Here is a 15,961-nt window from a genome sequence, read left to right on the forward strand (position 1 = left end):
CATCTTCCCATTGACCCATCTTGTTAGTTAAGGCTAATATAGTGTACTTCCACATTGTGACTTACTGCCCTCTGGTGTTTTTTGAATGCAAATGAATTGCAATACATGTCAGCGCTTTCCAAAGGTAACCCATGCTTCATCAACCTTGGTACTAGATTATACCATTTGTTTGGTTGTGCATAGCAAACATGATAAACAATTTACAGTATTTAAAACGCCTCTGTTGCCAATGCAAAGCATGATGAAACCACATTTAATATAAGTCATGCCAATTCTTCAGAATCTTACTAAAAACAGGTTTACCATGTAAAACCAACTCAAATGTCCTGTCTCTCAAAATAACCAAATGTTTAAATATCTAATATAAATTCCAATAAATCTAAATGCGTTTACGTGTTAACAAATGGCAAGTAATGAATCAACGGTCAAATAAGAGCCAAAACTGATTATTTTAGGATATAGAAGGATGTTTTATTTAACAATTCAAACTTTTTCACAGAAGATAAGCCTAAAGGCGCTTCCCCCCCATGTCATTATATATATAAGATCTCTCGGTCAGTGAAGGGACAGATGTTTTGTACAAGCACCTGGATTGTTGGCAAATATAGACAAAGATTTTATTTCAACTACTTCAAAACATAAATCACACCCTCAAATGTGACAGCAGCTGATACAAAGCTTAAATGACAATCACATTCATTTTATACAAGTTATATTCTCTTGTTCCAATTCTTAAAATATCAAAGAAAGGAAAGCAAAAATCTACAAATAAAATAAAGTGGTAAAAATTGAGCACAGATACATACAAACCTAAAAATGGATTGGAGATAAAGTCCCATGGAGGCTTTTATATGTTTAGTTTTAGGATCTCTCTTAACTCCTCTTCCAAGTCACTGCCAACAAAAGTCTCAAGTCCAGGGCCAAAACAGTGTTTTATGGTTAGTTATAAACTTGTGAACACTATAACAACAACAAAAAATGCAAGTTACATACAGAATACAGAGCAATTACCCTTTTCTCTCTGAAGTGGGGGCACCTGAAGGGCAGGCGAGGAGAGGCGGCTGGACAAGAAAAGATGAATAGATACGGGATCATCTGTGCGTTTACTAAAAGGAAATCAGGTGCTCAGGAATGGCCATATGTAATTTTTCATTTAAGGCAGCCCTGAATCAGATTTTAACACACCCGTTTGTGCAACTAGAACTTTTTAAAATCCCCACTGTTGAAGCCAGAAAGATGTGTTAGATGGGTTTACTGATGGGCACACTGCACTCCAGGGCCATGATGGCCTCCTTCTTCATCTGAGCTGTCGTTGTATGCCTCTCGTCGGTGACCACCTGATGAGCTCTGGCTCATGTCGAATTCCTGCAGGTCCACCTCCTCTGCATCTCCAGAGATGACGGGTGCATCAGAACGTGTAGGGAGCAAATCTTCCAGTTCCTGCAAAGCAATCGGAGAGAAAAATATTAGAGAATGGAATTATGACATCATATAGCAGATGTGCAGGTTGTATTAAAATGAATGGAACAAATTAGGGCATTAAAGGAATTCACCCAAAAATCATCTTTTATTTCATTTACTCAGCCTCAAGTTGTTTCAAACTTGTATACAAAGTTGTGTTTCATTAAACACAAAAGATGATATTTAGAAGAATGTTTGTAACAGTTCTGGGCACCATTGACTTGCATAGTAGCAAATTAAACTACTATGGCAATCAAAGGTGCCCCAGAACGGTTTGATTTCCTACATTAATCTAAATTATCTTCTTTTGTGTTTAAAAGAACAAATACATTTATACAGATTTAACAAATCATGAGTAAATACAGAATTTTCATTTTTGGGGTGAACTATACCAAAATCCCTACAACCATAACTACAAAGCAAATGTGCATTGGCTGGACCAACGTAAAATAATTTAGATTGCGATATACTTCTCAGATTTTAATGTAAATTATGAAGTTATGCAAGACGTGTTAAATTTGGCATTTACATTGATTCTTATCATTCATTCCTTTGATTAAAGTTATGCATCAATGTACTAAAACAAATGTGCATGCAAACCTATGTAGGGCTGCAGCTATCGATTATTTTAGTAATAGAGTATTTTACTGATTTTTCCATCGATTAATCGGGTATTCGGATAATAAGTACTTTTTCTTTATTAAAGAGCAATACTAAATATACAAGAGAAAATAAGACGGGTCTCTTAAAATGAACAACTAATTTGTTTCCTTTTTAGACAAATTAACATATTGCTGAAATTGCATACATTCATATCTGTGAAAACTAGTGCTGTCAATCGATTAAAAAAATTAATCGGATTAATCACACATTTTTTCTGTGATTAATCACGATTAATCGCACATAACTATTATATTTTAAAATATACTTTTACATTTGAATAATTTCACATTTAATCTTCAAATTGATGTAGAAACAACATATTTCTTTAACAGCATCATTTTATGAAAGCTAGCATTTTGATATTACTGTAACTGATGTCTCTATTAAATTGATTATTTTAACATGAATTATAGCCATTCAACAGTATAATTGAGAGCTCATGTAGGAAACATACAGGAATTGAAGGACACTTTACAGTCTTTATTAATGCTAAATTATAAATTAAATGCAGAAGAATTCTCATTAAAGCTACAAAATCACATTGATTTCTTCTTTTATTTTGTTCTTTGATTAACATTAGTGACAGGAGTCACAGCAGCACGTTTAAGAACGTGGCCCCTTTAAGAGCTGTCTTAGTACGCAGATCTGACCGTCACCGCACTCCCATTTTCACAACTCTTTGCATTCATTTAAGATTTTATTTTACACTTTGAAGTCTGTGCTTAAGAAAATGCTAGACAAAACGGGCTTTCTGACATAATCTTGTATGGTTTTATCCATTCAAGCACGAAAGAGAACTTAACACGGATGCGCTGTCTGACAGAGATTCACCGACGCAGCCTTCAGCCCGTGACTGTTTACACCAGACTGGACCTCGCGTTGCGTTTTGCCGCGTCCCACAGTTTAGAAGCTATCTATCTTCATTGAACGCGTCAAAGCAACTGTTTCAAATCGCGCTTAAGTAGTTTAAAAGCCTGTACACGAATAAGAGCGTGATTACATAATGTAACGCTAGACAAAGGATGTCAAAACAAACGGATGCTGCGTTAATTGCGATAAATATTTTCTCAAGCGTTAATTTGAAAAAAATAATCGCATGCGTTAACGTTGACAGCCCTAGTGAAAACTAAACCCATTTAGTACATTCCATTGCCATATTACATTCAAAATGCAATATAGGCCTAATACAAATGTATAAATATGAAACATTAATAAAAATAGAAAGAATAATTTCAAAGGTAAACAATTAACTTCAGCTTATGCATTTAGTTTATCTAAATTAGTTTTAGTTTCTTTTTTTACTATTAAATAGTAATATATTTGTCCACATAAAAACACCGAGTTAACCGGACTTTTATTTTGGCAGGTTGTCGGAAGACGCTTATTTTTTAGTGTGTTAGCTTCACTCGGTAAAATATTCAGAAAAACTCTCAGAGCAACTCTGGAGATGAAGTTCATGTCCTCAAAGCGCAGACAAATTCATGAGCATCACGTGTGTAGCACGTTAAACTGTGCAGATCAGACAGATGACATGTGTAAATAACAGGATTCGGCATCCACTAGTCCGCATCTAGTTTGACAATGCAGCCGGAAAACAAGTTTCACTCGCAAAATAGACTAAAACTAAGTGAAATAGCAGTTCACCATTTCACCAGTTCACCATAAGCTATCACTTATTTATCAGCATGAGAAATAAGTGTGAGCGTGTTAACAGACTAAAATGCGTGTCTCTCACGGTGAATGCGTGAGACTTGAGAGCCTTGTAACATGTATAGAGTTTAGCGGGCTGTGCGTCAGTAATAACGGTCCGTGGTGAAGCACAGTGCTCCGTGTGTACTGTAGTTAAATGGATTAAACGAGGCTTCGAGGCAATAAAAATGGCCTCGATGATTTTTGTATTCGAATTACTCGAGTTACTCGAGGAATCGTTTCACCCCTAAACCTATGTTCAGTTTAGTATGTGACATCTTACCGTCAGTTTCTCTGGGCTCAACCAGTTGTTGTCTGGAAACTGCACATCAAACTTGATGAACAAGTCTCCTTTCTCAAAGGGGTTTCGATACTGTGGCATTCCCTCGCCTCTAACAACTCTAACTGAACCTGTAAAAGAACAACCTGTCAATCGCTAAGAACAAAACCTGACATTGATATTCACTTTTAATCATCTGCACTGAAAGACATTAGATCAAAAACTGATTTATAGATCAGGACTCACCTGGCTCAATGACTTTGCCAGCAGGGTATTTCACAACGAGCTGTCTAGCATCTAAGTGTTTCAATGTGAAATGAAACCCACAAAGTGCTTCAACTAGGCCAATCTTATGGGTCATGTTTAAGTCGTTTCCCTCTCTTCTGAATGTCTGTTGAAAGAGATTCACTTTAGTTTTCTAGACAAAATTCATGCAATCCATCACTCACTCACTCAACTGATGTCAGACTTTGATATGGGATATCGCTACATGACTTTCCTTCACAATAGCAGTAGGTTCTAAACACACTTCGAGGCATTCAACGGAGGGAACGCTAATAGTTGAGCTGAGAACATGTAAAACAGCATGTTCATGACACACTGTCACTGCAATCTGCTTCATCTTCCTGCAGCATCTTAATTTGAGTCAAGAGGGCCACAACACTGAATCCAGATCATTTGTATGGCTGACTCACAGCACTACAGGAGTACTTTGTTACCCACTGTGCTATAAATAATGATGTACCTGCTGTTAATTATCTTGTTAATGCGCTTTAGGTTAAAGACTACTTAACCTCTAAATCATCTGGGTGGAGAAAATAGTTTGCATCTTTTTTTAATACAATTCTCAGAATCAATTCACTAGGAAATACTTGGCACGACAATCTACTTGTATGGCATTATCCATACAATCAAGCACAAATAAATAAAACAACAAAAATACAAGCAATAGAAAATATTATTCTGATTAAAGGGCACCCATTTGAGCACGCATTTAAGGCGACACATTGAAGACGGAAAGTAAACCGTGCTGTACCTCATGCTCTTTCTCCTGCAGGACCAGAACGATGTCGCCAGGTTCTACGCCAGGTGCCTGGTCAGCTTCGCCTCCAAAGGTGATCTTCTGTCCATGCTTCATACCTTTATCCACGTGCACTTCCAGAATCTTCACCTCCTTAATCACCTTCTTCCCCTCACACTTCTTACAGCGGTCCTTCTCACTGATGACCTCACCTGGATTTTAAAAAAAACACCATTCTTTACATGATTATCCCGGCAGCCATTCAGACCTGATAAAATACTTAAAAGCTAACTGTCAGTAAATTTGGATGCACGAAGAATCTAGTAGCTTACCTTCGCCGTTACAATCAGTACACACTGACTGCATCTGTTGAACCATGCCAGGTGCCAGCTGTCTGATCATAATGCGCATACCACGCCCCCTGCAGGCTGTGCACTTCTGGACTGCGCCAGACTTACCCCCTTGACTGCAGAGAAAAATATATATACAGTACATTGTTTTACAAACAGGGCTACCATGATGACAGACTTTTAAATCAGGGAAGGTTATGGTTATATAGTCAGAACGGCTCATTTAGAAATGATTCAGTGGTAGACTGACTTACAGTAACTCCTGAGACTCATTAGGATGTAGGATTTTAATGAATTTAAAGGGTGCGGAGGACAAATAAAAATCCCTAATCATGATCACAAAGCTGTTTAATTGTCATAGAAACAATTATATACCAACAAATATTACTCACCCATTACAAGTGCTACACAGAACATTCTTGCTCAGCTGTAATTTGGTTGTTTTTCCATTGTACAGATCTTCAAGAGTAACCCTATGGCAAACAAAGCAATATAATTAAAGCACCCGAATATTCAAAGACCGAATAAGTCCACTTTCAGTCTCCTAGTTTCATTTTATGCAATCCTAATCCATTTACAACTATAACATGGGACCTAAATGAGGAAACAGGAAAAAGGTCAATATGACCACTCCAGGAAAGTTATTTTTGAAAATGTCAAACATTTCTTTCAAGTTCAGAATGCCCATAAAAATAAAAAGCCTTGTGAATTTGACTTACTTTAGGGGGTGAACCATATCCTCCCCTCTCCGCCGTCCTCCATTTCTGCTGCGACCCTGTCCACCCATGAAGCCAAAGAGGCCGCCACCGAAAATATGGGAAAAGATGTCATCCATACCCCCTCCTCCACAGCCCCCTTCTCGCAGTCCCTGTTCGCCATAGCGGTCATACAACTCTTTCTTCTCTGGGTTGGTAAGTACTTCATATGCAAAGCTAATCTCTTTAAACTGAAATCAGAGGGAGACAGAGAGAAGATTGTTGTGTGCTCAAGATGTAACGGTGAAAGTTACAATAGCATGGGTGCAACCATAGACAAATATACACAGATGCCTCATTAACGGCTGTTTCTATGGGCTGCCGCAAGTCATCCGCCATATTGGAACGGTCAATGCTTTGTGTCAACGGTTGGTGAGAACTCAAAAACAAGTCGACTCTGTGAATGCAACGTGCTCTTGTTTATATTGCTAAACTAATAAAAGATGGCGGTAGGTTACATTAAAGTGTAAAAACCCATATTAACATTAAAACACCTTTAAAACATTAAAGTTGATAAATCTTTAATATTGACAAAAACACAAAACCACCACATTCTCAATTGTAAAATGTTAATCCATTTAAATCCAGAAATTTAAATCTAAGCAATTTTTACAGTTGTGGCATCTTTGGAAAACAGATTTTACTGCGTGATGAAAGACATTGAAATAGTCCAAGATGGCAGACATATGTGGAGCGTCACATGTAACACCATGTGTAATACATGTTTGATAATGTGAAAAAATTAAAGAACAGATTTCCAAAACATGAACAATTACAAATACTATTTTTGGGAACAACTTTGTTGTACATACTATACAACTAGTCATAAAATTGACAATCTTCTGTATATAAATAAAAGTAGAATAGGTCTCAAATAAAACAATATTAAAACAATTAAAATTCAGAAAAGAGTTAAGAAAGCTAAACTCTGGTAGAGAACTTAAAGCACAAAAAATATTAAGACATTATACAGTATTCGTTGATGTATTTGTCACAAACTGGCAGCTCAACTAACAGGACTGAACAGAGGTCATACATTTTATGATATTCGCATTTCATTTAAAAAGAATATTAAGGGGTCCCTACGTTTTTAAAGCTTAAAACTACACCAGAAAGAAAGAAAGCATTCTTACCTTGTCTCCAGCATTTGGGTTTTTGTCGGGGTGATATTCTTTTGCTAGTTTCCGATAAGCCTGGAATACATTTAGGGTTTTAAAAGATTAATAGCAATAAACCATAGATCTTTCAGATTAAGTATGAAATGAGAAACTTCATTAGTTAACAATTCATCTATTCTCTTTAAGGAGCACGAGGTGTTTAAGTAAAACCAGCCACATCTTAATATATTTAAAAAGCTTTATTTCTAAGATCATTGATATGTGCGTCAAGTTCATATAAAAGCCCGTGCGGCCTTGTGAGCGCAACCCTTGTGATAAACAACAACCACTGAGCTACTCACTAACCAGATCATTAGTCACTTCAACTAGTTATCAGATAGAGACAAACAGAAACCCATTCTGCGCCAAACACATAGTAGACAGTTAGCATGACTAACGTTAATGGCGTTAAACAGGGAATAGCAAAACTGCCACGTGTGACGGTTTTGCGGTGGTTTTATAGTTGTAATTTACTTTGTACGAGAACGGCTTTAAACGCGCACTCCTCGTCACCATGACCCATATATATATATGCATATATAAAGGGGAAAGGCCAGAACATGGGCCTACACACTAGCCACACGGTGAGCTGATGCTAACAGTGTTTTCAGCTGCCACAGACAATATACATGAGGTCTCCGTTCAGTGTTCTTGTCCACAAAAATATGTAAAGAGATAAAGGAAATGAATAAAGGAAACATAAAAATAGACTCTTGATTAAATCCCACATCACACCACCATTTTAGCGGCTCTGCATCATGTTACTGGTAACTATAGACACTAGGCCAAACTCACGACGAGCTTTAGCTCTGTGCTAATCCTAACGTTACTCTCCCTCTCTTCCTGATTCACACACACAAGCCGGCTGATTTACACATGGAAACAACGAGAAACACCCTCTAAACTTGAACGCAAGGTGAACTGGTTGTTACCTTTTTCAGTTCGTTTTCGGAGGCCGAAGAGGACACACCGAGGATATCGTATAGTTTGGTATCGGCGACGTTGGACATGGCTGTGCGGTAGTGAAGATCTGTTTGCGGGGAAGCGGAGAGCTGAAGTGAGACACCGGCCGGAAGCGTCAACTTTAACCTCTCCCACATGCGCCTCCCCTCACAGGAATAGAAAACAAGTCATCAATTTACATTATCCAACTAAAACTATCTGAGAGAGGCTTGGATATTCGATCTTTTATTGCTCTCTTTAGAAAACGAACATATTGCCCTTCATTTGATTACTGTGTATTTTTACATACATTTTTGACATTAAGAAAATGTCTTGTAAAATGTAGGTAAATTAACATAGGCTACTACTGTAAACGCTTGCATCAAAAATATGGTACCTGTTTGAAAACGTTTAGATTTTTTCTTGAATAGGGATTATTTGATAAAACTGTATGGACACTAGATACCGTCTTTAGGAAGGGAATATTTGATTTTACCTGGACAGGGTTAGGGTAACATCAAGATTAGGGTTTGGAAACGTCTGTTTCTTATACAGGGACCGTGTACCGGTCCGTTTTATTCATTTGATATCCTATTCGAAACCAAATAACGAGAAATTGAAAATGACTAGTTTCACGTTTTTTCGTTTAGTTCACCAAACGGAAATTTCGTTTTTGGCCCGATATTTTATTTTTCGTTTGCCGTTAAAAAAACGGATTTTGGCCTCAATATGGCATTCGTACACGTGGGCGGCGCTGTAACGCCTCTTTCACCCGATTGGTCAAATCGCTCACCATTCTGTACGGCCTTAATTCTGCCCGGCAGAATTATGTGTTGCAATGTACGCTATGCAGTGTGCTGTATACAGTGTAAATTCCACATCTAACACCCCTTTCACAGACGTTGATCCCAGAAAATTGCTGCAAAATTGCTAGAGAGTGCTTTCAGTGGGATTGATCTAGAAAGGTACATATTATTATTATTAGTAGTAGGCCTAGTATTAATAAAGTTGCCTGCATCAGAAAGCGCCCTGTGTGAACAAAAGGCAGGAATGCCGTAAGGCAGGGGTCTTCAACTACTTTTCTTTGATGGCCAGATTCCAAAAGTATAAATAGGATGCGGGCCAGTTTCTTTTACCATATTCTCATTTCTTCTGTTATTTATTGCGTTTTGTTCCTTTTATACTGTTTTTGTTGCTGTTACTTATAGGCCATATATTAAAACATGCACACAAATATTGCATCCAGTATTTGTGCCTTTTCATGATATTAAATTAAAAGGGATATTGTCTTTTTAATTGTATTTTATATTCCTTAATGCTTTACTTTACCCAAAAATTGCTACTAATTTACTCACCCACAGTCCTCCAGTACATCGAGATGTGGGTGACATTGTTTTTTCAAGAAGATATTTCTGAAGATATTTGGTTGAATTAATTAAAGCTATATCAATAAAAGTAAAAAACGCAAATACATTCAACACAAAAGTAATCCCTGCCCCTTGTGACGTTAAATTAGCGTCTTATAAAGCGAGTCAATTGATCTGTGCAAGAAACTGAACACTATTATCACATCTTCGGGTGAATTCCAATCGCATTCATGTGCCCAACGCACTTATAGGGCGAGTTCTGGGGGAGATGAACAGCTGTTTTTCGTAAATATAGCCGTTATTCATAATGAATGCAGTAATAAAAACAACACCGTTTCCCCTTATCTGAGACAACCGTTCACGTGGTGTACCCTTCCTACAGTTAGCCTACTTTCAAGGGCACAACACGCGTTTTAGAACGCGACCTATCGCGTGCGCAAACCGATTGCCTGTGGCTGTGCAATGCATTGCTGATTATAACGTTGTAAATAACATTACGTTTCTTGGACTGACCGATCAAATCGCTTTATAAGACGTAAAACATTAGGAGGCGCGGGAATTACTTTCGTTTTGAATGTAGCAGTGTTTTGGGCTTTTAAAGATGTGGCGTCTCAGGAGGACGTGCATTTAAAGCACACCGTTCTTAAAGTCTCTCCACTTATTTGAAATGTTAAGGCGGGCCAGGTAAAGATGATTGACGGGCCGCCAGTTGACTAGCCCTGCCGGTCCGTATTGTGATAACAAATAAAGTTGTTGTTCTGCATTTATTAAAAAAAAGCGTACGTCTAAATAATAATAATAACCCCGTGATAGCTTAATTAATTTGTATTTTTGTCAGCATTTCTCTCATTGTCATCGTTCGCATGTGCCAGTCGTAAATAACACAGTAAAAACGTTTTATAAAATACTAGAATCTTTAGCATACACTGAATGATTTTTTCTGTGGAATCTACACAGTGACTGAACCTTGATCAACATATCTGACAAATAGGTCACTTTGACTTTGACTACATAAACTGCACTGTAGGCCTATATGCATCCGCTGCGAACTGTCCAGTGTCTCGCGCAGCTTTGTCACGCAGCAAAACTCTGAATTCGTCTTGGTTCACTTGATGGAATGTACACAGAAGCAAACTTGTGGAAAAAAATGTGTTAACCCGACAACCACCAACACAGCGACTTTTGAATGAAATAAAATAAGTATATGAATCCGCTTCGTGTGGTCCAGTGTCTCGCGCAGCTTTGCAACGCAGATTTAACCCTGGAGAGCTAGAAAGATGCGGATGCGAACTACATAAATATTTGTGATATAAATATTTAAATGAAATGCCCTAGGTTGCACAGAAGAAAGTCCAGTCTATAATCTGCCCTGTACGGTTTGTGGACGGTTGTTTAATGTGAGCAATGAAACATACTTTCTGTACAGCAGCGGAGGACTATTTATTCGGAACCGAGGGACAACCGAAGACGTCGCTTAGCTACTGACCTTTGATTTGCCAATCAGCGGAAGGGGGCGTTTCATACCGCCCACATTTGAGAAACTAGTTTTCAAGTTGTTTATTCGTTTTTTAAACGTTAAATTGAAAACGAAAACAAAGCCGAATTCTCGTTTTTCCGTTTTTTTTGATATAGTAGATGGGCCCATTGTAAGTCAAGATCTTCACACCAGGGACTTCATAGCGCTATGATAGAGAAGGCAACAGTAAATCATATCAACTAAAATGTTTAAACAATATTAATAAAATATGATTAACTCTACAAACACAAGCACGTGAATTGCACAAAATAACATAATGTGCACATGATAACTTTTGCTAAAAAACATGAACGAAAAACGAAAATTGCGCCGTTTTCTCACTCCCGTTTGTTCAAGTTCAAACTGAAAAACAAATGGCCAAAAGATACACGGACCCAAAAGATACACGGACCCATACAGGCGTAATAGTCTTTAAATTTACCAGGAAAAAAAATATTGAAAGCAGTCTATTTCATTACAAACAGAAGGAAAAAGCTTCCCACATTCTATGCCACGGCACAAATTCAATGACGGATGTTATTCTTGTCTATGCTAGGTTTTTTTTTTTTCTTTATAACTAATTTCCAATACATTAGTTCATTTGAGCATTTATGTCAAGAATATATAGAGTTTGGTTCCAAAATTTCAAAAATCATGTTTTTTATTATGTTATCCTGTTTTTACTTTTTTTTTATTGTGTTAGTTAGCTGTATTTTTTTTTTTAGATATTATGGCTTAAATCAAAACAAACCAACTGCAGTTTGATTTATATTAATTGGAATGCACAATAAAAAAAACATGATTTTTGATTTTTTTTTAAAACGGAGTTATCTCATTTTGGAACCAAACTCTTCATTTTTGCAATCTCAGTTTAGGATGGGTTCACATTCCTTACTATTCTCAGTGGCCTTCAGTAATGCCTTGTAAATGTTTTTTTTCACTGCTATTCTATAGGCCCATTTTTGTTAGTAAACATTATGACATGTTTTCGTGGACGGAGGTGAAGGCAGAATTCCCCAGAGGATATTGCATGTGGGACAATATGAGGTGGTGCTGTATCACCCTGAAGTAGGAGTCTGTGGGAACAGAAAGGCTTCTTTTAAAATCTGTCTAAACTTGTAAAAAAACAACGTATAAGAGACATTTCATGGCCTTATAAACAAATACTCTGCTTTCTATTGTCTTGATATTGCATGTGGGACAATATGAGGTGGTGCTGTATCACCCTGAAGTAGAATGAGTCTGTGAACAGAGAGGCTTCTTTTAACATCTGTCTAAACGTGTAGAAAAAGTAGCGTATAAGAGACATTTCATGATTTATAATTTAATAACTCTGCTTTCTACTGTCTTGATATTGCATGTGGGACAATCTGAGGTAGTGCTCTAAGTAGAATGAGCCTGTTAAAACAGGGATTTTGCTTTTAACATCTGTCTCATAGAACTTATAGAAACACAGCACAAGAGACATTTTACATTTTATGATTAGCAAAACAACTGCATATATAGCACCACCTTACGTATGAAGTATGACCCTGAACACTCTATCAAGCACCAGAATAGCCCAGCAATAGAGCATCTATTGGGAATCTACGTCATTGTGCGTTGCATGTTTGACACGCCCCCTTATGGGAACGGAGTGATCGCAAAGAGCTATATCACAAATTACATTTCTAAACGTATTTTGCACATTTCTCATGGTGTGAGCACTTATATATTCAAGCGGATCAGAAATTATGAATCTGTTACAATAAGTACACATGACAAAACCACATTTTACCAAGTTATTTATCTTTTATTAAGTTGCACTTTCACCATTGTGTTGTTTATAAGCTTAGAAAGATATCGACTTCCGCTTCTTTTCAGATCCTTTTTACCCTCATAAGAGCAGATATGGCAGTTCATTACACAGCAAGAATTATACATTATAATGTGTTTTTAACTGTTTACTATAAATTTAAAAATCAACCTCCACTATTTCCCAGTCTCTAGGTGTCCCAAAGTCACAGGATGCATTGCGCCGTTGACGTCACGTCCCCATTCCTAGCAACTGGACAGTAAGACTTTAGCAACCACCAGAATAGCAAACTAGTTTACAAATCACCCATAACTCCACAGCAACAGGTAATAACAATTTAGCAAACACCTAATATACACAAACTGGTGACTGAAAGAGAAACCGCGTTCGCCGGAAGAAGGCTTTTATTTTGAAATCTTCTCGCAATGCTGAGACGCGCGCTCACGCTTTTACCGTAACGCCTAGTATATACGCGCACCAGCCCGCGTGAGGGCTGACTTGACCGTCATTTTCAAAGTGGAGGCTGGCGTGACCGCAGTCGACACACAGGATTACCTTACACACTAGTGAAGTGGTCTGACATCCACACATACCAGATAAAGAAACCAAAGAGAGACTGAGAGCGTATGCATGTTTAGGTGCTTAACGTTATATGTACTCTCAGTGGCAAACGGTAGCAAATGCAACTACTAAACATGAACCTTCTCACTGTTTTCTCTCCCCAATTATACTAATGCACTTATGAAAACTGTAGAGAAACAGCAACGGCAAACAGTTTCCTTTATGTTTATTCCGGTCGTTGGCTAACTGCTAACAAAGTTAGCTTACATGTGCGCTATTAATAGGGCTGCACGATCATTTATCGCGATACCACTCAATCATATTGTAATCGAGCTGGCTGCGATTTGCAATGTGTCGATATTTTTCAATGCGTAGCTTGCCCGTGAAGCACGTCTCTGGGATGAGTATGAAATGCTGCTAAAAGTCGCTTATAATGTGCATTTGAAAAAGCAACACCCGTCAAACATGATCATTATAAATATACTTTATTATCATAAAAATATCTGATGAGGCTTTGAGTAACAGTGATAAAAAGATGTCCATAGGCCAGGCATTTCCTAGATTCTTGAACGTGTTAGGGTCTTCTTCTTCAGTGCGTATTGGGAGTTTCCGCAGGAGAGCGCCCTCTGGCATTCGGATGCAGCAGCATTTTCCCGTACTTCACGCAAAAGCTGTGCATAAATCACGTGATATTTATCGTCGGTTTATCGTGACAGCCCTTCCCCGTGTTGTGATTAGGTGGGCAAACATGAGAAGTTTTTATTTTTAGACACATACCCAAACCATAATCCATACCAACAAAAGACAGGAGTTTATTTAACTTCAAGTGATATAAAGTGTACTGTGAAAACGCCATCATTTTGATTATCATTTCTACTGGTCCGCTAGTTTTATTGTGTTTAACTACTGTACATATGTCGTCGTTTTTTTTCTGGCAATCGCTGCAGGTATGTGTTAAAATATCAGATCAGAATCTGTCATTTTTTCGATTCGGCACTTAACAACATAGGCGCTTTCGAAACAGGCTTCATGAAGCTTCAGTGCTTTGAAGCGCGTATGCTGGCTAAGTCACGTGATTTTTAGCAAACGAGGCTTCGTAACGTCATTACTGTTTCAAAACTCGACATTTCGCCACTAGGGGGTATTGATCTGAAAGTAAACTCATAAACTAGTGTCTATAACTGATTTAACTGTTAATCAAGAAATAAAAAAACAAAGAACCCTGTTTGTAGTGATCATCTAGGGATAAGTATCACTTAATGTGAAATCTAGCAAAATTTTACTAAACAAACAGCCATATGTTGTGTTATTGAGATATGTTGGATAATTTGGCATTTGACATACATAAGATGAGTGCAGTAAAAAGGTCAATTGTAGCCTATGGGACCATTTTGAGAACAGCCTTGTGAGGCGTGTGATGGCAATTCACTCTATGCACGGCCACTTCCGCGTTTAGGCTCAGTTGTTATCTAGCTTCCGGCGTGCTTACAACCAATGCTTGCCTAACGTTTTAATGAGCTGCAGTTAGGACACAGCAATATTGAGACGTCGCACCTGCACGACGAATGTATTTAAAGCTTCTTGAACTCATTACTACAACGATTGATAAAATATATAAAACAGTTATGCAATCAAAATATGCTAATATAATATGCGAAAAAAGACCACGCTAGGACCTCGTTTTGCTGTGGGAGAATGCTATACCGGAAGCCCGCGTAAAACTGAGATATGGGCGGAAAACGTAAGCAGCAGGGCGTGCATACAGTGAATTCATAACACGTATCAATGTTGAAACACATGCACTCCTACTACCTTCATTTATTGGATGGACATAGGTGCAGCCAAAACATATGCTGTTCTTAAGGGTACTAAAAACTTGAAATAAAAAACAATAAATGTCCTCCTAGAATGATGTGAAAACTAACGCTTCAACCAAGATTCGAACTTTCGACAACAACATGTCAGTCAAGAACACTAACCACCCCCCCACACACTCAAATAAGCACACCTGCGAACATACAGATTCTGATGCCTCAGCGAATCTAAATCGTTGTTAAATAAGTGTTTTAGAGCAACATGCACAAATGACCACTGGGTGTCAACGTGGAGACGAGTGTCGGAATGTTTCGACACGATACGGCACATTTGATTCACCTGTTTCATAGTTTCACGAAGCCTTGTTCTGCCCACCACTAAACACAGCAAGATGACATTTTAAATTCATTATGTAGCCGACACTGTGCTGGTTTGTATTGGCCGCCTCCAGTTTTCCCCTTGTTTTGCCTCCAGTTAGCGTCTTGACGTAATCGCGACGTCGGCCGTAAAGAGGTGTATATTCACTGGTTGACTGTAATAACATTGGCTACAATGTTGTAACGGCTCTTCTTACCAGGTCTTTGTGCAG

The 15,961-nt window shown here is 37.9% G+C and overlaps 1 protein-coding gene across 1 annotated transcript; it reads right to left on the reverse strand.

The window, feature by feature from the left end:
• Positions 1-455: 455 nt before the first annotated feature.
• On the reverse strand, positions 456-8,479 carry dnaja2a (DnaJ heat shock protein family (Hsp40) member A2a). The gene is made up of 9 exons (XM_057345777.1): positions 8,309-8,479; positions 7,353-7,412; positions 6,184-6,410; positions 5,857-5,937; positions 5,447-5,580; positions 5,130-5,326; positions 4,340-4,484; positions 4,097-4,224; positions 456-1,440 (listed from the first exon to the last, which is right to left on the reverse strand). The coding sequence occupies exons 1-9, from the start codon at positions 8,474-8,476 to the stop codon at positions 1,252-1,254; spliced, it is 1,329 nt and encodes a 442-aa protein (XP_057201760.1). The 5' UTR covers positions 8,477-8,479; the 3' UTR covers positions 456-1,251.
• Positions 8,480-15,961: the final 7,482 nt, after the last annotated feature.

The sequence above is a fragment of the Triplophysa rosa genome, linkage group LG1, assembly GCF_024868665.1.
Source record: "Triplophysa rosa linkage group LG1, Trosa_1v2, whole genome shotgun sequence".
In the NCBI taxonomy this organism is placed as follows: domain Eukaryota; kingdom Metazoa; phylum Chordata; class Actinopteri; order Cypriniformes; family Nemacheilidae; genus Triplophysa; species Triplophysa rosa.